The sequence below is a fragment of the Tupaia chinensis genome, unplaced genomic scaffold (assembly GCF_000334495.1).
Source record: "Tupaia chinensis unplaced genomic scaffold, TupChi_1.0 Scaffold000101_1, whole genome shotgun sequence".
NCBI classification, from domain to species: Eukaryota; Metazoa; Chordata; class Mammalia; order Scandentia; family Tupaiidae; genus Tupaia; species Tupaia belangeri.
In genome coordinates this window covers 3906173-3928603 of record NW_006159565.1, presented here as the reverse complement: position 1 = coordinate 3928603, position 22431 = coordinate 3906173, and the positions used below count along the sequence as shown (strand labels likewise).

The 22431-nt window shown below is 42.1% G+C and overlaps 1 protein-coding gene across 1 annotated transcript in view; it reads left to right on the top strand.

Annotated features, from left to right (window-relative positions):
• Nucleotides 1–22431, top strand: part of PCSK2 (proprotein convertase subtilisin/kexin type 2) — a 317851-nt gene that overhangs the window by 217897 nt on the left and 77523 nt on the right. The window contains exon 6 of the mRNA XM_006143648.3: nt 19854–19930. Coding sequence (XP_006143710.1) covers nt 19854–19930 — 77 coding nt within the window. The remainder of the gene's footprint in view (nt 1–19853; nt 19931–22431) is intronic.

Below are 22431 nucleotides of genomic sequence, written 5' to 3'. Positions count from 1 at the left end.
CTGAGTTAGGACCTCAGTATATCATTTTGGGAGACACAATTCAACCCACAATAGCAAAGTTCTGCAAACTATAGACCACCTATTGTCCTTTTTCTTTTCTTCATTTTTTTCTGTAAACAAGGTTTCTAAGAATACAGCCACACTCATTTGCATATGACTGATGACTATTTTGCCACCCTAAAGGTAGATGTGAGTCTGAGCATTTGTAATAAGATCTATGTCGCCCAGAGACTAAGACATTTACTTTTGGGCCTTTTCAAAAAAAAAAAAGAAACAAGCAAAAATGTTTCTGAGCTGCTGAGCCAGAGAGAAACAGGTAGTAGGCCAACCATGAACAGCCTTAGGTGTGAAGGTAAGGAATAAGGACTCAATCCCGAGGGGGAATGTGGCCCAACGTTGAGAGGAAGTGTGCAAAACGGTGAAGTCAGGGGAAAGTTGTAGAGTGGACAAGGGAGTTTTGCAAGTTCCAGCAAGAGGTCTTGGTGACTAGAGTGAAAAAGTACAGGAGCACATGGTGGAGGGCAGAGAGCAAACCGGTGGTCTTCATGATTTTGGCAAGGTGATCATTCTGCGTTATGAGGAGGCCAAAGAAAACGCTGAAAGGGTCTTGAAGGGACATGTTGGGGCAGGAAGGGTCATGGACTGGGAAGACAAGGGGATCAGATGAGCTCTCCTCCTGTTTCTGGAGAATGTTGGCATGATGGCCTTGGAGGGATGACAAGGAACACTATGAGCTGGGGCATGGCATCTCCAAAGGGTCTCGAAAGGAGTATTTCCTTCCGAGAGGCCAGCATACTTTATTCACCTTCTGGAATGTCTATGTACAAAGGGATTGTGTGATTAATGTGGATCCTGGTGTTCCATCTTGTAGCAACTTAATAAGATATGTGCATTGCCTCCGAATGAAAGCAGTAATCACTTTTCCATAGTTTATGAATTATGAAGTTGGATTTCCATCACAAATGCTGTCAAAGATTTTTGGCTTCAAAACCAATTAAAATGATGAATAGCTGTGAAAGGAACCAGAAGTGCATTTAATCTTTCTCCAGAACAGTTGGGGATCAGGTTGAGTCTTAGGGGGGAGAGAGAGGGAGGTTTGTCACATTTCACATTAGCTGGGAACATAAAATTGGTCTTGTTCAAAGGTAAGACTCAAACAGCTTCTTCATAAAAGAGAACTGATCCACTTAACTTTTATTCAGCTCTCAACGCTGAGATATTTGCAGTGTGCCTCACGCTCCCATTTTCTTATCTCCTAAGTCACGATACTCTTTCTCCTCTTAGCAAGGTTATCCTAAAAAGAATCACCAACGTGGAGACTATCTGTTTGAATCAAAAAGAAACAAGACAAATGGCAGCAAGAATAGGACTCACAGAGTAAAGAGGGAACTCAAGGCTTCGGGTTCCCACCTACTTTTTCTTGTTTATTTATTTATTTTTTTTTTTTGAGAGATTTTTGCTCTAGGGTGCATGCACTCGCCAGAAAGACAGAGAGAAACAGAGAAACAGAAAGCAAGAAATCACCCCCCAGGGAGGATGGCTACAGCACAATCCCTTCTCCTCCATTCTCCTCTCGGGATCTTGGGCATGCACACACACGCCTGGCGTGAGTTTAAGCCACCAGGTCCAGGACTCAAACTGCAGTCGACTACATGGGAGTCTAGCAACATAGCCATTATGCCAACTGCTGGTCCCTTGTATGAACTTTGTAAAAACCCTTCATATGTATAACAGCAACAGACCCCTGTGTGATGTATTTATTATCCATATAGTTGTGCTTTTGACAGGTAGAAAAAATATTGCATAAGATGTGGTTAAGACAAAGTCTCCAATACATGATGTTTGGACAGAACAAGCCCTTCGATGAGGTGACTCAGCTATCAGTGAACTCATCTGTGCTATTTTTAGGACAGAGAAAGGCGATGTGGGTGATACCGAAGTTGTGTAATCGGTCACGGGGGAGGGCTGTCAGTGTCTCCATTTCTCCCAGGACATCTGGGCCCAAAGGTAGTGGCCTTGACCTCACCAACCATCCAAAGGTAGACAGGACATGCACAGAGGAGGCTGGAGCATCTCTACCACTTTCCACCCAGTGGAAAGCAAGGGAAGGACAAATTGACTTGTACCGTGCCACCCTTACTGCCTGATTCCTTTTCCAGAACTGTGCCACGCTTTCCTTGCGCTGATTTATGCCGTTGCTCTTGTAGGGCCTTGACGGCACACTCGGTCTCTGTGAAACTGAAAGAAATCAGGCTTGAATTGCCTTTTGAGCCAGTTGCCCCAGGCCCCTCTAAATTTCCGCTAGGCAACTTCCTAACAACAGCTGTCATAAGCCATCTGGTGGCTGCCCTCTGTCCTGAGTCCTGGAGGGCATCCTGGCTGTCCCTGTGTGATTGATGGCCTTACCCTCTTATTAAGTAATCAAGCTAAATCCCACAGCCTTTCTTAAACCCACGTCTCTTCTTTTCCTTCACCCTCAAATTAGCCTCTGCTTCTCTATCACGCGCTCTTGAAGTGACAGGTAATGAAGGGATAGTGGCTCCCAGCACAGCTGCACCCATTTTCACTTACTCAAGGTCAACTGTGTCATCATCATGGAGGCCACAGACAGACCTCAGCGGGGAAGGCCACTGGGCGATGGGAGGGACCCAGCAGGGCCAGCACAGGGCTGGAAAACAGACCAGAAGGGGCAGCCACCTATGTGAAATGCGTCATGAGCATGGATTTGCTTCACATAGTACCTACAGCGTCTCAGGGAGGTCAAATCTGGATGATGGGGTGACGAGGCCACGTGACGACTGAGTATAGAATCAAAGCAGGCTTCTGGTTACCTACATGCTCCTTCATGCTTGCTACTTCCAAAGTATCTTTTATTGTATCATTACTTTTAGTTTGTCTACATCATTTGTTAGAATCTAGAAAACATATATCATTTCTTTTCAGGAAAGAAGCAGGAGGTGAAAATCAAACGTATTTTGAAAGAAACATTTAAATTCCTATAGCCATTCATGCAGCTTGGCATTTCATCTGTCTATAATTGGGTGTATGTTTAAAGTTTTGACAGAAACTTTATTCAAAGCAGCAGGAGGCAAAATTAATTCAGACTTTAATATTCATCAAAATTTATTTAACAGCAGGAAACTCTTCACTCTGAACTTCTGCTCTTCTTTCCTGCAGAATTAATCCCCCCAAAAGTCCTGGCCTACAGAAGCACAGAACACGAAATAGCGTTATGCACTGTAGCGTCATGCATTACCCTGCTTTCTTTTGTCTTCTTGGATCTTCGGACCTCTCCTTCAGAACCAAAGGAATCTATTGTGATTTCTCAGTCTTTCCATAGAAAGAGCCTCAGTCAGTTATGCGCAAGGTTTGGTTTGGTTTTGTTGTTTTGTTTAGTATTTTCTGTTTGTTTGTTTCTTTCTTTGAACAATACACCGTTCAAAAGGTTAATGACTCAAGAGTGAGCTGTTTACATTTTTCATTAGAAGAAGCAGTCAATAGAAAGTTAAGCATGTAGGCTGTTCTCAAAGCTTGCTCATCTAGGCAAGAAGGAGATGCATTTGAAGGATGTGCTGCTTTGTGGTATAAGTGGCTCAGATCCATCTCTGGAACTCTAGTGAAGCGTGTGCCTCTGTGACCACATTCAGTGACACAGAGCCCGGATTTGGAGCCCTGTGACAACCCACCACAGGGGTCAGGTGATCATGAACAGTCTCTACATTATAGAAGAGCCCCAGTCCACCCATCTGCCAATGTTGCCAACATTGTTAGGAAGCCAAAATATTGATCTTACCCTTTTCTTTCTTCAACTGTCACCAGCATTTAATTATGCCAAGAAGTTCTTGGTGCTCCCAAAACACTACCTTTCTATCTATTAGAGACTGAGTCCTTTAACTTTTTCCAATGTCCATTTTTTCCTGCTAAAATTGAGAGGGCAACGAATGGAATTTATTCTGACAAGGATACAAATGACTTAGTGAATTCAACTTATTCCTATCAAAGAGTTAGTGGTAGGAGGAGGAGCAAAAATAAAAGAAGATCATCACAGGCAGGCTATGGATGTACAAAGGGAAAGTGGGGAACCAGAGGCAAACCTGTATCCATTTTATAAATAAAAGAATCAATGAGAATCAAATGTGGGGCCACTCTGTAGCTTAGAGGTTAAGGGAGCTGGATATCACATGGTCAACTCTGGTTTAAATCCCAACTCCTGTGACTTGAAAAACACTTTGGGGATCAGCAGATGGCATAATGGTTACCTCACTGGACTCCCATGTAGTCAACCATGGTTTGAGTCCCAGACCCGGTGTCTAAAAAATTCATGCCGGGCACATGTGCATGCATGCCCAAGATCCCCAGAGGAGAATGGCAGTGAAGGGATTAGGGCATAGTCACCCTCCCTCTGCCCCCGGGGGTTGATTTCTTGTTTTCTGTCTCTGGCAAACACATTCACCCTATAGCAAGAATCTCTTTAAAAGAAGAAAAAAGAAAAGAAAAACACACTGGATGTCTGTGTGCATGCAATATTTGACAGGATGGATAAATGGAAGAAAATGGATCATGGTATGACCAAGCCCTGTTGGGCTGGAGGGAGGTGCCTCCTCTCTCTCTCTCGCTTTCTGGTGAGTGCACATGCCCTCTGGCAATTAAAAAACACAAACAAATAAAATTAATGTGCTTATGCATCCCTTGGGAATCCAATTAAAACACAGATTCAGGGTAGGCCCATGGCACAGCAGTTAGGTACTGTACAGAGGAAGCCGGATCCCACATGGCTGACTGGGTTCAAACCCTGGCCCTGTTGCCTTCACACCAAATGGGTACCCAGGATCCTGATGGGATGGAGAACTGGAAGAAAAAGGATTGTGGTGTGACAAGGCCCCCATAGATAGCCTATTCTCTCCTCTCTCTCTCTCTCTCTCTCTCTCTCACATATGCACACATACTATTATGCATAAAAATAAACTTGAAAAACACATATTTAGTCTGGGATGAGGCCTGAAATCATCATTTCTAACAAGTTTTTAGGTTATGTCGATGCTACTGGTTCACAGACCACTCTTTAGGCACCAACTTGGCTAGAATCTGAGCTGCTAACAAAGGTGTTGTTAGCTTAGTGTCTCTCTGCCTTGGCTGTACATCAGAACCACTCATGCCCAAGCCCCACACTCCATCGAAGGGTTGCACGAATACAGTATTCATATTTCTTACAGCTATTCAGGCAACTCTCCTGTGCAGCCTGAGTTAGGAACATTGGTCATTGATAACCGAGTACTCCATGCACAACTCTGCAATGAATGTATTCCTCGTGAGAGTTAATAGGGTACCCCAACAATTAGGCATCTTCCTCTCCAATACTGACTTGCTATTGCACCGTGCCTTAGAAATCGTGGGTAGTTAATATTTATACTATTGAAAAATAAATAAATAATAAGTGACTGGCTGAACATGAAGGAAAACCTCTGAAGGCCAACAGTCTACAAAATGAACAAGACTGAAGCCACAATGTTGAAATGGCAGGGGGCAGGATTAAGACTTAAGGATGGAGTGGTTTTTCCATTACTCCTTTAAATCCTCCATATAAATACTTAATCCTTGGGCCATTTTTAAGGCTGACTACTGATACCTGGAGAAGTAGAAGCCATACATTTCATTGCTACTTTATTCTAGCGTTTCCCAAACATCCATCAGTGACAACACACCTTTGCAATTTTTGCTACTAGTGATTTTATTTACCTAATATGTCTTCTTAAATTATTCACTTTTTAAAACATAAATAAATGTATTTTAAAGGGATACTATAAAGCACTATTTCAAATAAAAAAAATTAGCCCATATCCCTTGACATAAGTAGAATCAAGGCAATGAAAGCAATTGAAGCTGGTTGCCAGCCGATGCTTGCCTCTGTCAGATAAGAAGGATTAACACTTTTAGGGAGAAGCTAAAGCCACGGGAGCACTTTACAGTGACTTTGTCCTTGGCATACTAAGAAGGATTGGAGCCAGCCAATGGCATGGTGGTTGGGGCAGCTGGATCGCACGTTGGCCTAGTGGACAGTTTGAGTCTTGGACCCAGGGGCTCAAGAAACACTGAGCACCTATGCTTACATACATATACAAAATCCCAGAAGGAGGGATGGGAGAGAAGGAATTGCAGAATGGCCATCCCCCAGGGCGTAGGTGCTTTCTCCTTTCTGTCTTTCTCTCTCTCTCTCTCTCTCTCTCTATCTATCTATCTATCTATCTCTCTCTCTATCTCCCCCACCCCCAGCGAACACACATGACTTGTAGCAAAATAAATAACTAAATAAGTAAGGATTGGAGGAGTGGTTTGAAAGAGACCCTGCAATGTCGTGTTATTGAAAGTGGGAAGTAGACACTCCATGTAATGATTTCAGGAATTCCTTTCTGAGTCAACGATTTTCAAATTGTACTCCCTAACCCATGGGTCATGAGGTAGTGCTGAAGAGACTCCAGGAAATGAGAAAGCCTCTCTAAGATCCCCTTTTCTGCAAGACCAGCAGATGGCATAATGGTTATGTCACAGGACTCCCACATGACCAATCGTGGACTGGGAGGCTTAAAACTCATGCTGGGCACGTGTATGTGAGTGCCTAAGATCCCAGGAGGAAAATGGAGGACAAGGGATTATAGCATGGCTAGCCCCCTGGGGGGGTGGTGGGGGATGATTTCTGGTTTTCTGTCTGTCCTTTTAGTTCTCTGTCTCTCTGGCGAGTGTATGCACCTTATACCAAAGAATCTCTCCAAAACTAAATAAATAAATAAATATTTCCTTTTCTGTAGAATCCAGTCTTCAATGTTATTTGTCTTAAATAAGGGGACTTATAGGGTTTGTAAAAAAATGGAATTAGGTGCAAAAAAATTCCATGCATAATTTTTTTTAATAATACTCATTTTCCACAAACTTTTTGAAGATCTCTCTTTACATAGTATAGGATTTTTTTTAAATGCCCTACATCTATGAGAACCAGCATTATTCAACAGAGAATGAAGGAACAGTCTGCCACCTGCCATTCAAAGCAGGAAAATTCACTTTCTCGTTGGAGCTATATTTGCTCATTTGGACCTGAAAGGCATTTTATCAACCTTGGATGAGAGAATTCTCTGAATAACTGACACCTGTCATTCAAAGCAGGAGAATTTACTTTCTCATTGGAGCTATATTTGCTCATTTGGGCCTGAAAGGCATTATATCAACCTTGGATGAGAGAATTCTCTGAATAAAACTGTGCTGTTAAAACATGAAAGTAAGAAATGTCCTTCCTCAGCTCTTTAGTGAGGGGTGTCCTGGTTTGGAGTTTAAATTATTAGCTCAATTTAGATCTTCGGAGTTTAAACAGAATGATCCATTGTAGCTCTAAGGAGTTAATGCATGAATTATTCTTTTTTATGTGCTGTTTGTCTTTCTCTTTTACACAATGCGTGCAACAGAATGTGGTGGTTATGATTCGGAAACAGAGAAGCAAGGTTGCAAAGTTAGGAGAGTGATCTCTCCAGCCAGACTGCCTGATCTAAATCCCTGCTCGGCCCTTTATCATTTGTGTGACCTTGGGCAAAGTGTTCAACTTCTCTGCATCTCAGTTTCCTTGCTTATAGGAGAAGGGCGACAATAGAGTACCACCCACATGCTGGCATTTTAAAAAGGAGCTAATGCATCTAAGAGTCCCTGGTACAAAATAAACAATATCCTATATTAGCTGTAATTATTAAAGGAATTTTAAAATTCAAACAAAACAAAGGGTTAGGAAATGAAAACTATGCATTCCTCATACCCCATGCTCTCCCTAAGAGCAAAGCACCATTAAAATGTTCTTGTGTTTCTTTCCAGAAATGCTCTACGTATTTACCATCAAGTTTAAGCCCATTGTACTATTCAAATGAGAACTCAGTGGGCACTCTACCCCCCACATTGGCTTTTTCATTTCACAATATTTCTCAGGGATAAGTTTGTTGCGGACGTCACATTTCATCCTTTGCCAGAGCTGCAGTTTTGCATCACGTGGATGCATCATCGTTTATTTACCTCACCCCCCAGTTTAGGACACTTAGCTATCTTCAGCCCTTCACTATGACAATCATGGCTGCTATGAATAGGTTTAAACATGTATCTTTCACAGATAAAGAAACATATCTTTGTGTAGATTCTTAGAAGTGGGATCACTGGGTCCAACAATGATAAATGTACCAAATTTCTCTTCCAGGATATTGCTACTGCTTGTATACAAGCCACTGTGTACACAAGTGCCTGTGTCTCCTCATTCTAAGATAATATTGTAAACACATAAATACATAGGGCAACCGAGCTTCTTAGTTGCTTGGGCTGCTGTTAACAAAATAGCTTAGACTGGGTGATTTTTTTTTTTTTTAAGAGAAATTTTTCTATAAGGCACATGCACTCACCAGACAGACAGAAAGTGAGAAATCACTCCCCAGGGGGCCCTTCTCCACTCTCCTCTCAGGATCTTGGGCACACACGCACATGCACCTGGCATGAGTTTTAAGCCACCAGATCCAGTACTCAAACCACAGTCAACTACATGGGAGTCCAGTGCTGGTACCGAGATGAGTAATTTATAAACAAGGGAAATGTATTGCTTACAATTCAGGAGACTGCAAGTCCAAAGTCAAGGCTTCACCAAACTGTGTGTCTGGCAAGGGCCCCATTCCTCAGAAGCAGTGACTTTTTGCTGTCTTCATCTGCAGAAGGGGCAAACGGGCTCCCTCAGGTCTTTCCTGTGAAGGTACTAACCCCGTTCATGGAGACTCTGCCTTCACGTTCGAATTATTTCCCAAAGGAAATAATGTCAACACATTGGGGAATTCTATTTCATTAGATTTTCATTGGGGAAGAATTTTGAAGGGATAGAAATATTCATATCATAACACTAAGAAAAACAATTTTATTAAAATACAATTATCAAAAGACTAAAAATACATTTGCAAAAATGATACTGTTTTCTTTTTAACATATTAAATAACAAATCTAGTAGCAGGTAGGCATATGATGGAAAGATATTTCAGTGTATCTGCAAAAATTCCAATATGGTATGAAAATACATACATTGAGCTTGGCGACAAGCTCATAGACATTGCTATTAAGAGATTTGCACTCTACATCCGTAATTGAAGGAGATGCTCCATTTGAGATGGTGGACTGTGAAAATAAAAATGTAAACTTTTGGGGCCAGCAAGTGACATGGTGGTTAAAGCACTGGACTCCCACATGGCTGACTGCTGTTCAAGTCCCAGACCTGGTGGTTTGCTTTCTCTCTCTCTCTCTCTCTCTCTCTCTCTCTCTCTCTCTCGTCAAATTGGAGAAGAAGAAGAATATATAAAATTAAATAATTCTTTAACAATAACAAAAACAAAAGATATAAACTTTCTGCCCAAGTCTTGAAGAATGTCTTCGAGTCAGCTCTTGGAGATTAATTCCAGTGAGTGGCAGCTTCCCTTTAATGCATCAGCCAGCCCCCACAATTTATGCTTTTAGGGAAGTGCTTAAAATTCATGTGTGGAACTTGGCCTCAATCTAGCCTAATACAGGTTTCATTGGTCTTCTAAAATAGCAAGAAAAGCCATGATGAGCTGAACTCACTTTAAAGAAGCCCTCCCCAGGTGCTGCCATGGCTGTTACTTAGAGTAATGGCTCTTTGCTTTCAACATACTTGTTTTCTTACTTCACAGAGTTTCAGGAAAATATAAGATAAAATAAGAAATTTTAAACTCCTTTGAAATATTAAAGGAGGCATAGTGGTTAAGGTGCTGGACTCCCACATGGCCAACCATGGTTTGGGTCCTGGACCTGGAGACTTGCTTCCTTGCTTTTCCTCTCTCTTTCTCTCTGTCTCTCTCTGCTGAGTCCACATGCCCTATAGCAAATTTTAAAATAATAATAATAATTAATTAAATAAATAAATATTTCTTTTTTAAAAGTTAAAAGAACTCTAATTTTTTTAAGTTCATTTAATTATTTTTTCCGTGAGAGAAAGATAGAGACAGACAGACACTCCCAACAAGGTCTCCATGCCATGATCCATCCCAGTCTTAGCCAATCAAGATCACAGGTGCACACACAAATGTATCCAGACTGTTCAAGCAGGTCCCAGGATGTGAATCCAAGACCTTTCCCATGTGGGTCCAGCTGCATCACCGCTGTGCCACTGCCTGGCCCCCAAGGCACTCTATTAATGTAGAGCACTGTGCTAACCATTCAGAATTAATACAATGACTATCTCCTCTTATGTTTAGTGCTTAGCACTTCTCCCAAATCTACTGATAATGCTGGCAAAGAAGGCCAAAGAATGACACTGTTAGGTCCGGATAATATAAAAGACCCCAGACAGCCAGGAGATGGCTTAGAGATTTGGGTGACCCATTATGTTGCAAAGTTCTCTTCTCTGAGCACGCTCTGGAGATGAGAGATGTTGCCAGAATTTCCAGGAGCAAGAACATAGTGTTGGGAAGAGGTATAAATCAAACCCACCATGGGAGAATACTGTGTCACTAGGAAAAATACAAAATTGTGGAAACCTTACGTGTATAGAAGAAAGATTTAAAACACATTTCTGACTATGCGTCTTTTTTTTTTTTTTTAATTTTTGGTGTGCTAGAGAAATGTTAAATTTCATTAAGTTTTACAGCCAGGCTTAATATAGACATAAATCCCTTTAATGTTGGTTTCACTCAAAAGTGAGCTGAACATTATCGTTAAACCAGTGCATGTGGGAGACTTATTTGAGGAACATCAAAGTAGGCACAGTTGGGAACATTCAGCCATGACCATATTAGATGCAAGGAGGCGCAATAGCAAAATTCTTTAGGCTCTAATGGACTGGGCTATTTTGCCGCTCAGTTTCCATATAGATGAGCTGTGTTCTGGGGCAATGTGGTTGCAGTTCGGGAGTCTATCTAGGGAAGCTCATTTCTCTTTCATTAGTCCGTGAGCACAGAGCAATTTCAGCTAATACTGTTACATAGCTCCTAGCTGGGTTATTTGGTTAAATGCCTTCAGGGAGAGTAACAAGCCAAATAAAGGGACAAATGGGTTTCTTGTTCTGAATTCCTATAGCTGTGGCATTACGTACGCCATGCTGTCCACGTGGTCAGAAATGCCTATTGTGTGAGATTTTTAAGTCTAGGGTGATTTGACATGTTGTGAAAAACATCATCTTGTCTCCGTGGCATCCTTTCTTTGAGGTCTGGGCTTGTAGGTGACTCCAACTATTGCTTGTCATGGCACAGAGACCTGATAGGACATATAGAGTACATCTGCATGGCATTGATAAAGGCACCCTCTACTGGTTGGGGGACTGCAAATAACATCCTCTGTCCAGGCAGGCAAATTAGAAAAGGTGTCCCTTTCTGGGCAAGCAAGTGAGAAAAATCATCCCACCTGGGCTGGCCCACTTTCAACGCTCCACTTGGGCACATGGCTTGGTGAGGCCAGTGCAGCCTCCAGCCGCTCCCTTGGGGTTGGCACCCTAGTGCAAGGCACAACCTACATAGCTGCCCATGACAGAAGCCACTTTCCCACTTTTGACGTCAGACCACAGAGTTTGTCCCTCAGTGCTCTAGAAATCTCATCAGTGGATGCCCATATTTACTATTAATATAAGAGGCCTCTTGGCCTATTCTGGTATTGTCATAATGCCAAAATAACATCACTCTTTTCAATGAAAGATGAGTGAGGCCTTGAGAAGCAGTCATCATTCGCACCATATCACTGGACAGTGGCTTCTGCGTGCCACAGGGCTGCTTGCTGCCAGCACCCACCGATCTCTGCTGGAGGAACTGTTCTAACTGTGAGAACAAACCAGACACTTGCAGGTGGAAAGATAAAGGCTAGAGAGTTGTTGGCCCTCTAGGGGCTGCCCTCAACCAGTAACAGGCAGCAGGGTTGGGGTGACAATGTTGGCAATTCTTTGCCGTGTAGCAGGAGCCTCTCCACAGCCACTGTCAGTGCCCCAGTGGACAGAGCCCATTTTTGACTCTGGTAACTCACTTGATAACCCACTTTTGATTGACATAAGACCCAGGAAAGGGAAGCACCAAACTCCTAACATTGCAGTCAGATTAGATTATATCAGATTCCTTTTCGGCAGCTACAGCCCACCTAGGGAAAAGGGGAATGGTACAAAGATGTCTCAGAGCAAAGTGGGCTGTCCAGGAAGACACGGATGGGTGAGATGCAATAGTGCAGGCCATTGGAGGGCTATAAGGAGCCCAAGAGCCTAGGACATCAATCAAGGATGGGCAAATGCCTTCCAATAAAAGGCCAGATATGAGCCCAAACAGTGGCTCAGTGGTAAAATACAACACTTCGTGAGACTGGCCTGCAGGAGAGGGTTCCAGGTTCATATCTAGAGGCCACCCCAAGTACCCTTAGCATCTCTGTGACTGGCCAATCACAGACTTGTTGGGGCTTCTGTTTCTCTATCTTTTTATCTCTCTCACTTCATGGAAGAAATAATAAATAAGCTTTAAAAAAAAATCCAGATGGCATTTCAGTCTTTGCAGGTCTCTGTCATAACTACTTACTGCTATAATGGGAATGTAGCCATAGGGAATCCAGAAACAAATGGATGGGGCAGTGTTGAAATAAAGTTTTATTTACTGAAGCAGGTAATGAACCAGATTTGACCTGTGGGCCTCCTCTTGTGACCCTTGCCAGTAGGTGACCAAAGGAGGAGAACAGACAGAAGTCAGAGGTGAGAGGATGCCCACACTTGAGTCAGGCAATGTGCTTGGCCACTCACATCCATTCTTTCATTTTATCCTCAGAGCAACTAAGAAGTAACAGTTTCGATTTGGGTTTTTAAAGAATTATCTTATTTAACTTTATTTATTATTATTATTTTCCAGTTTGATCTGAGAAAGAGAGAGAGAGAAAGCAAGAAAGCAATCCACCAAGTCCTGGACTTGAACCGGGGTTGCCCATGTGTGAATCCAGCACCTTTAACCACGATGCCACCTGCTGGCCCCAAGAGTAACAGTTTTATCAACTGCATTTAAAGATGGGAACACTATGGTTTCCAAAAACTAAGAAAATTCTCAAGGCCACAAGCAGCCTCATTTCAGAACTCTTTCTGTCCGAATTTAATACCTCTCTTCCTTCCCCTACACCAGGCTGGTTCTACTATAGATAGGTATTGTGAGCAGGGAATTCTAATATATCAACAAAGGGGACATGTGCCACATCAATCACTGTTGCCAGGCACTGCAGCTAGACACCCTGGCGCCAAGAGAGGAGAGATTATCTAACTGAGATGCTTGGTCAACAACCTAATTCCCACTGGGGCAATAAACAAATGGGGCAGGCAATCCCTACGTGGATGCTCATGCTTTCCAAAGTCCACATCGTGCATGCATAATTGGTGGATCAGATTCCTTACCTGAAGGAGAAGTGTGCAAGAGCAGATGGAAGTCCCCAAATTCAAACAAAGGGACCCAACCACAGTGACAGATCTCTCCTCCCAAATATTCATGGCAAGGCCCCAGGATGAAAGTAACACCAAAGCCCATTACCAACTGCAGTTGTCCTCTGGCAGCTGCCCACTCACATACTTTCCTGACATGGGAGTATATTTCTTTTCTGTTAAAAATCTTTTTTTAAAGAAGTACTTATTTAATTTTATTTTTTGTTATTATTTTTTTAATTTGCTGTAGGAATATGCATTCACCAGAGAGAGACCAAGAAAGAGGGGGAGTGAGAAAGCAAGCTACCAGATCCCAGACTCAAACTGCAATCGGCCATGTGAGGATCCAGTGCCCCAACCACCACACCACCTGCTGGCCCAAAAAAGTCTTTACTTTTCTAGTAAAACTTTTCTTGTCCTACTTTACAAATGTTTGTGGATTTCATTCTCTGTCCCAGAGCAGATGTCTAACCTTAGAGATCTAGACCTAAAGAACTGAATATTTTACTCAACCCAGCTCTGCTCTCCCATCTGGGAATAGTACCTGTGGCACATCTGTCTTGTGCAGCCCAGCAGTGGAGACCCCCTGGATACAGATGCCTTAAATCCCAGATTTGGGGGTAGGGATGGCAGTGCCAGAGCCAGGTTCAATTCCAAGTCTCCCAGAAGGTTCTCTGCAGATGTGAAAAGCCTACACATGTTACTCCCAGGTTCAGGAACTTCACCTTTCACCTCCAACCTTCACCGTAAGACTAGCCCTAACATCCGAAGCGTGCTATTTGTCACCTTACATTTTTGATGGCCACGCAAATGCAGAGCATCAGATATAACAAGTCAGAGTGTCATAGGATGGGAGAGTTGATCAAGTTGTGCAAAATCTTCAGTTCTTTCGGTCCAGAGCTCTAAGATTAGAGACCCATCCTGAGACACAAAATGAAAAACCTTGTAAAGATGGAAAAGGGAAGCTTTAATAGGAAAGTGAGAATTTTTACTAGACAAGACATACACTTCCATGTCTGAAGGGCACACAGGTGGGCAACTGTCAGAGAAGGACAACTACACTGGGCTTGGGGCGAGGTGTGATATTTATTCCAAGAGTTGATAATGAATATTTAACAGGGGAAGGTCTGTCGTAGTATCTGGCTTCTTTGTTTGAATTCCCGGGCTTTTTCTTGTGCTTGCATATCTCCCTCACAGGTGCGGAATGCAATGACCTAATCCCACATGCTCAGTGTGGATTTAGGAGATAAGAGCTCCCTTATTTGGATGAACTGCCCAATTAGTTTATTACCCCAGTGGGAATTAGGATGTTGACCAAAATGTCTCCTTGGGTCCCTTTGTATTTATGAGAAACGATAAGAGGGAAATTTACAACCATCCCCATGTGTCTTCCTCAGTTATAAAAGAAGGAAAATGGGATCTGCCTTGCCTTCCTGTCGCCAGGAGCTGGGTGGGAGGAAGGAGTCTCTGCAAATGGTCTGGCTATAACTCCCAATAAGTTGTGATTGCCGTGGCTGATGTCCGTCTATTTTCTCAGGGCCACCAGCTCATTCCTAGCTAACTGCCTATCCCAAGAGGACTTCACGAAAACAACTAAATCCTTGTCCTTTCTTGGCTTAGTGTACATGCAGGCCATCTGTTTGAAAAATGTACTGCGCCCACAATGACCAAACCATAATTACTAAACTTTCTAGCTAAGAACAGATCTAGAGTTGCTTTCTAGCTATGTCTTCAAATATTCAGTAATTAAACCTTGGAATTATTAAATACCAGAAATGGATTTCCTCCTTCCCTCACTCAACTTTTATAAGAGAAAATGAGCCATTAGCAGAAGTTTCTACAGAAATAACTTCCAGGGAAAGCCTGAGGTCAGCTTGGATTCCATCCAGTCTTCTCACTTTCCATGTGATGGTACAATGATAATTCAAGTTCTTAAGGATGACTCTGATTCATCCTGATCCTGAATCATCAAAGATTAAATTATGTTCACTAAACAGCTAGTACTTTCTAAAGAAAGAAAATAGGCAAATGCATTGTACAAAAAAGTTAGACAAGTCGGGAAAGAAAGCAAGCATCTGGCTTAGCCCTGGACAACCAGAGCATTAAACTTACCAAAACACCACTCCTCCACCCCAAATGTCCATGTTAATAACTGTTATAGAAAAGTACAATATAATTCAAGGCCAGTTTAACTTATTTCTATACCCCAATAACTTTATGGGAGACAACATTATAATTCAGTTCAATAGCTGATTTGGTTTGGCAATAAAAACACAAACAGAACCCTTGCAAAAAAAAAATGTTTATTATCTTTTCTTGCTATAAACCATTGATTTTTAGCCAGAAAACAGCCAAAAGAGAACGACTGTTTGCCTTCTTTAATGTTCAGTGTAGACTGTTGCCCAAAGAATTAAGCATTAGTCATCAAATTAATTGTAAAGACAACAAAATAATTGAAGTTGTTAAATCATCGTCCATTTCAACATTCACAGGCAAATTTGACCCTAGACTATACATGATCTTTCTTCTTGTAAAAATGAACACAGAGTTCCATGGCTTCTCAGCTATGAGTTTTGCTGTCGGAACTCCCCAGCTCACTTCTAACCCCCCACTACTTCGGGTCATACCATCTTCTCCAGAGTCAGGAATCAAAGCCAAGATGCCTTGGTTGAGAACACGTGGTAATTATGAGCCAGAAAGACCAAGTGGAAAGTTCATGAAACCAGTTCCTCTGGCAGCATGCACATCAGTGCAGAAAATTTCTATTTTGTCTAGTTCTACTTAATTTCTACCTGCCAGCCTAAATGAATGAATGATAGCAACTTGATCTCAGTCAGCTTAGGTTCTGCCCACTCTCACCCTGTCTTTTTTTTTTTTTTTTTGAGAGATTTTCGCTATAGGGCGCATGTGCTCGCCAGACAGAGAGAGACATTAGAGACAGAGACAGAAAGCGAGAAATCACCCTCCAGGGGGGATGGTCACGCTGCAATCCCTTCTCCTCCATTCTCCTCTCGGGCTCTTGGGCACGCACGCACACGCGCCTGGCGTGAGTTTGAAGCCACCGGGTCCGGGACGCGATCCGCAGTCGACTACATGGGAGTCCAGCGACATAGCCACTATGCTAACTGCTGGTTCTCCCTCTCACCCTGTCTTTAGGATTGCCCTCAAGTTTCAAAGGACTAACCCAACATTAAGGAGTGAGAGATGGGGTCCTCGTGCTGGCATCTCATCATCTATCTACTCTAGCCTCTGCAACATCTCCATTTCTACTGGCTTCAGTCTTCCATTCACATAGATCTGCCTAAATCCTGGATTCTCCCTGTCGTGACCACCAGAAAGTTCTAGGCTATCTGATTCTCAAGTGTCATGTCCTCTCATGCTTCCACCGAATATTCTGCTTCTCCCTGCTCTGCACTGGGTGTCCGGGAAACAGAATGGAGTCTGTCAGCTTAGATGCTCACAGAGCCACCTCTAGTCCTATGACTCTACACCCTTGTCATGGGATGGTGTTCAGGATTCTCTGAGAGTAGACATTCTAATATGTTCCCCCCCCACTCCAGGAACACAGCTGAGAAGAAAGAGGCAGTGCCCAGGCCCTCTCTGAGTGCCCTCCAATGGTTACTCATGCCAACTTTCCCATCCAACTCAACTTGGGCCATAAACTGCTCATATCATCTAGGGAGACTCAAACTAGATTTTGCGATAGTCTTCCAGATCACTACTTAAGATTAAAACTCAGTTTTAAAGCCCCCCAAAAATATATATGAACCTGTATTTCTCCTAATACTTTAACCCCATGAACTCCACGTAAGACTCTTCTTATCTCTGAAAATTTCAGAGAAGGTTTTTGGTTATAGAACATATTAGGTCATCAGGAAAGTCATGATGCATTTTTCTATGTTTTTTTTTTTAAAGGCTGCAGAAATGTTTATTGAATACAGTGCCAGGTTTATAAATAAAACTTATTTACAATTTCCATAGAGTTGGTCCCCCATCAGAGAGGCGGTTAAATCTCCAAACAGTTTATCCCAAGATTTACAGAAACGTTCAAGTACATCTTTTCAAAATAGCTACGGTGACGAGAGAACTATCACCATCATGATCTTCACTACAGAAGTGTTTATAATTTTAACATTGTAATAGATTTGGAGAAAGAACACACACTCCACCCATGCCACTACCTCCTCACTCCAAGGGATACAGACAGCAAAGAACTTCTGTCTCCTACAGGACAACTTCGAGGGATAAAACAACAGTAACTGCCAGCTGAAGGGATAGATTAAGACACGTTAGTGGAAATCTAGTCACTGTCAAAAAGGATAAATATATTTAGGATATACAATAAATAATTCAAATGTTTCAAATAATTGAATGAAGAGTAGACTTGACCAAATTTACATTCTTTGTTCAGGAATAAGTTCCCAATATGCTGAGGGGCTGCTAGAATGTGCCAGGATTTTCCCAACAATCCAGTACATGGGGAAGATTAATAAGTTACTAGGTCTTTTGTTTTTTTGGTTTTTGTTTTTGAGAGTTTTTTGCTATAGGGCGTGTGTGCTTGCCAGAAAGACAGAGAGAGAGAGACAGAAAGTGAAAAATCACCCCCCAGGGAGGATGACCACACCACAATCCCTTCTCCTCCATTCTCCTCTCGGGATCTTGGGCACGCACGCACACATGCCTGACATGAGTTTAAGGCACCAGGTCTGGGATTTGAACCATAATCGACTACATGGGAATCCAGTGACATAGCCATTACTCCAACTGCTGGTCTCAGTTACTATTTTAAAACTGTACCCCTGAAGATAACTCAAAGCCAAATATCTTAAAGTAAGTCAAGAGGAAAAAATGCCAAATCTGAAAGAAGTGCTCAGAAATAAATATTATAGACCAGATACAGAGTTAAACTTTAAAAGTGAATAGAAGTCATTTAGGATCTATTAATAAGTGGGGAAGGAGGAGAAAAAACTGAGACTTATCCACAGTTGTGGCCAACAGGATAGGAAGACATCTCTACAGGCATGGCATTAGCTGTAGCGCAGGATTCCAAAATAAAGGATAGACATGTTCAAGACTTGAGGCAAAATGGCTGGGCCAAATTTCAGAGTGACTCCTGCCCAAGTACAACTTTTATTTAAATAAATTCTGATCATTAAGTCTATCCATGACTAGCAGCATCATCCAACACAACTTTTAAAGTAATAAAATTAGTCAAATTGCTTTAAAAAACATTACATTATTAATACATGAGGTTTATACTAAAGTTGGTCATAGATGAAAGTGTTTAACCTTATAAAGGAATGCAACTCCTGAAAAATATCTCAGAATCCATGGAATCAAAGCTGGACAGTGCATCCAACACAATGTTTCCTAGCCCAAAGTCAACCGTGGACCAAGAAGCTATCTAGGGTCTTTGTTTGCAAACCCCCAAATACAAAGAATGAGAGAATGAAATGAGAAGAACTTCATATAGATCAGCATCACAGGGCAAGCATTAGACCCATGTGAGAGTGGGTCCTCTCCCGTTCGAGACTAAAATAAAAGACAGACCAACTAGATACACAAATGTAAAAGAAGAGAACATGAGATCACTTAAAGAGACTTTAAGTGAATATTTATGTCATTAGCTAATCAATATATAATATAGAAAAAAAATGAAGATGTTGGACTACATAGAATTTTACACTTCTGCGTAGCATAGCATATAAAAGCATGTAACTATCACAATTTGCAATTGTGTGTTTATTTGGTTGATTGATGACTATCTTACAACTAAGCTGTAAGTTTCATGAGAAGCAAGGATGCCACCATCATGTTCCCATACTTAACCAAGTTCTGACACATACTGGACTCTCAATGACATTGTTGAGTGAATAAATGAGGTCAATTGTGGACCACATAACGGTCTTGGGTGAAGGTTTAACACCCAAGAAGTAAGAGGAGACAAGTCTTTTGCCAATCTAGTAGGGAGTTGGTAGGGAGCCTCCCGCATAATGCAAGAAGACTCTAGAGGCCATCTCACTCAGGAAACAAGAACTGGAACAGTCTGGCCATTAGTCCAAGAAAGCAAAAGTGATGCATTGAGGGAGCAAAATCCATTAACCCACAGGATACCTCCACTTAAATCGAAGACAGTCCTGGAGGACACAGGGCACACATTTGCTAATGAGAACTCAAATTTTATGCCTTGAAGACTTAAAACAGGATGGGAAAAGGAACACTAGGAAACAGTATGAAGGGCGGACACAAAGCTCCGAGGACACACTTCAGCTGTCACAGTTTCGCAGGGACTAGGCCAGCGCAGAGCACTGGCACAGCCCTCCGGGGAGGCCATAAACGTGCGGTCATGTCTCGCAGCACTTTCTCTTTCCTGTACTTCTGGCTTTCTCGGCCTGATGAGATGCCTTGTGTTTTTCAGAACGCGGAAGCAAGCTACGACTTCAGCAGCAACGACCCCTATCCTTACCCTCGGTACACAGACGACTGGTTTAACAGGTAAACCAGGCCCTCGTGCAGGTTCTCTGACTTTAGGCTTTGGAGTTTTGTTTTGTTTTGTTTTGTTTATGACTTGAATCTCACCAACAAGAGTCCCAGTGCTTCAATGAGTTATCTGACGGAACTTCAGAGAGTTGGTGGAAAAGTGGAATGAAATACAAGTTTATGTTGGTACAAAAACATTGAAATCTATGTATCGTTTCCTCATCATACACACTTTCTGTGGGCCTTCTGAATACCCCCCTCAGAGTGTGGTTTTTCTTCTGGCTACATTTACTAACTTCGTGGCTTTTTTTAACTTTACAATACTCCTCTAGAATTCCCTTTTGACTATTTTGTTCTGTTCAGCTAGGAATTATTTGCCACTTTATTAAGGACAAAAGAAAATAGAAGTAAGTCCTTTAGCAACACCCCTCCGTGTGGTGTAAAGCATGCGGGTTTCACTCATCCTGTGGAAACTATTGCCGAGAATGTTCTTGCCCCATAGATCTGTGTTTGTAAGTTTTAAAAGTATTTCTGCTAGGACCTTATTAATAGCTCATCTACTCCCTTCCAACAAAATACAGTGTACTGGTAGATATTTGAAGTACTGCTTAACATTCCGCCGTGTGAAACTCAAATGGGGTGGGGGGCAGCAGATGGTATAGTGGTTAAGGCACTGGACTCCCACATAGCCAACCAAGACTGCAGTCCTGGACCTGGTGACTTGAGCTCACACTGGGTATATGTGCATGTGGGCCCAAATCCTGAGAGGAGAATGGAGGAGAAGGGATTGCAGTGTGAACCTTCCTCTCTGGTGGGTTGATTTCTCTCTTTCTGTCTCTCTGTCTCCCTCTGTCTCTCCAACGAGTGCACACATCTTATAGCAAAAAAATAAATAATTTTTTTTTTAAATACAGGAGGTGGGGTAGGTGGCATGGTGGTTAAGAGCGCTGGACTCCCACATGGCTGACTGCAGTTTGAGTCCTAGACCTGGCAACTTTGCTTTCTTTCTCTCTCTCTCTCTCTCTCTCTCTTTCTCAATCTCTCCATCCCTCTCTGGTCAAATTAAAATAAATAATAAATAAATAATAAAAGTTAAATAAAAGCATTCTAAAAAAAAAATCTACCCAAATGGTCCAACCAAAGGTATGATTTTTCTTCCGCTTGTTTTGTTACTAAACATGTAAATGTGGTCTTTTATTCTTCATTGAGTACCTTGGTTAAAGAGTTAACTGAATATAGGAAATATCAAGAGAGCCAAACCTGTTCCATGGTGATTAAGCCCTGACCATAGGGAGCCAGACTGCACATGGTTGACTGTGGTTTGAATCCCAGACCTAGCAGCTTGAAAAACTTGGCGAGTCTAGGTACACTGCATATCCCAAATCCTGTTAAAATGGCAAATGTACACACCCTTTGGAAATTGTATGTGTGTGTGTGTGTGTGTGTGTGTACGCAGCTTGCTCAATGAACAAATAGTCCTTTCAACCTAGTGCTTCCCTATTATTGATGTGCTTGGGTAAAGTTCACAAAAACGTATGAACTCCAATTGATGGTATAAAAATACATTATGTGTAGAGCAGTTTGTTCATTTCTTTTACTTCCCACAGAAACCTAAGTAGCAGATAAAACGAATGTTGTCACTTTCAGTTTAGCAATAAGGAAACAGACTCAGAAAGATTAAATGATTTTTCTGTTCTAACAGTTAGGGTTCAAGTTAAAGCCAAGAATAGATACATGCTCAGAATTGTTTCTAATCCCAAATTTGTACCAATTTTTATAAAGTATCATTTTTGTTATTTTCTTCAAGAAGCATGCTGTCCAGAGAGTGGCTGGGGAGGAGCTCAGGGGAGCAGACTTAGACTCTGTCCCTACAGTTAGCAAGTTGACCTGAGAATGTCATAGGCAGAGACTACCCAGGGCTTGGCAATTATAGAAAATGCAGAAAAGAATAAAACAAATAAAATTCAAATGTGTAACTTATTTTTTAAGAGAGATATTTTTGCTATAGGGCTTGGGTGATTGCTAGAGAGACAGAAAGCAAACAAAATCACCCCCCCCCCCAGAGGGGATGGCCATACTGCAACCCCTTCTCCTCCATTTTGCTCTTGGGATTTTGGGCAGGCACACACATGCATGCAGTGTGAGGTTTAAGCCACCAGGTCCAGGACTCAAACTGCAGTCAACCAAGTGGGAGTCCAGTGACAAAACAAGTACACCATCTGCTGGTCCCCAAATGTGTAACATTTTAAAAAGATCGTTGCTAATATCCAATAACACAATTCTTTCTCTGGTAACTTCATCTGAGGCATCAAAATTATCATGTGACGTTGAGGCCAACAGGTGGCATGATGGTTAAGACCGCTGCACTCCCACATGGCCGATTGCAGTTTGAGCCCTGGACCTAGCGGCTTGCTTTCTCTCTGTCTCTCTCAGCCTCTCTCTCTCTCTCTCTCTCTCTCTCTCTCTCTCTCTCTGTCCCTCTCTGGTCAAATTTAAAAATAAATAAACAAAATAAA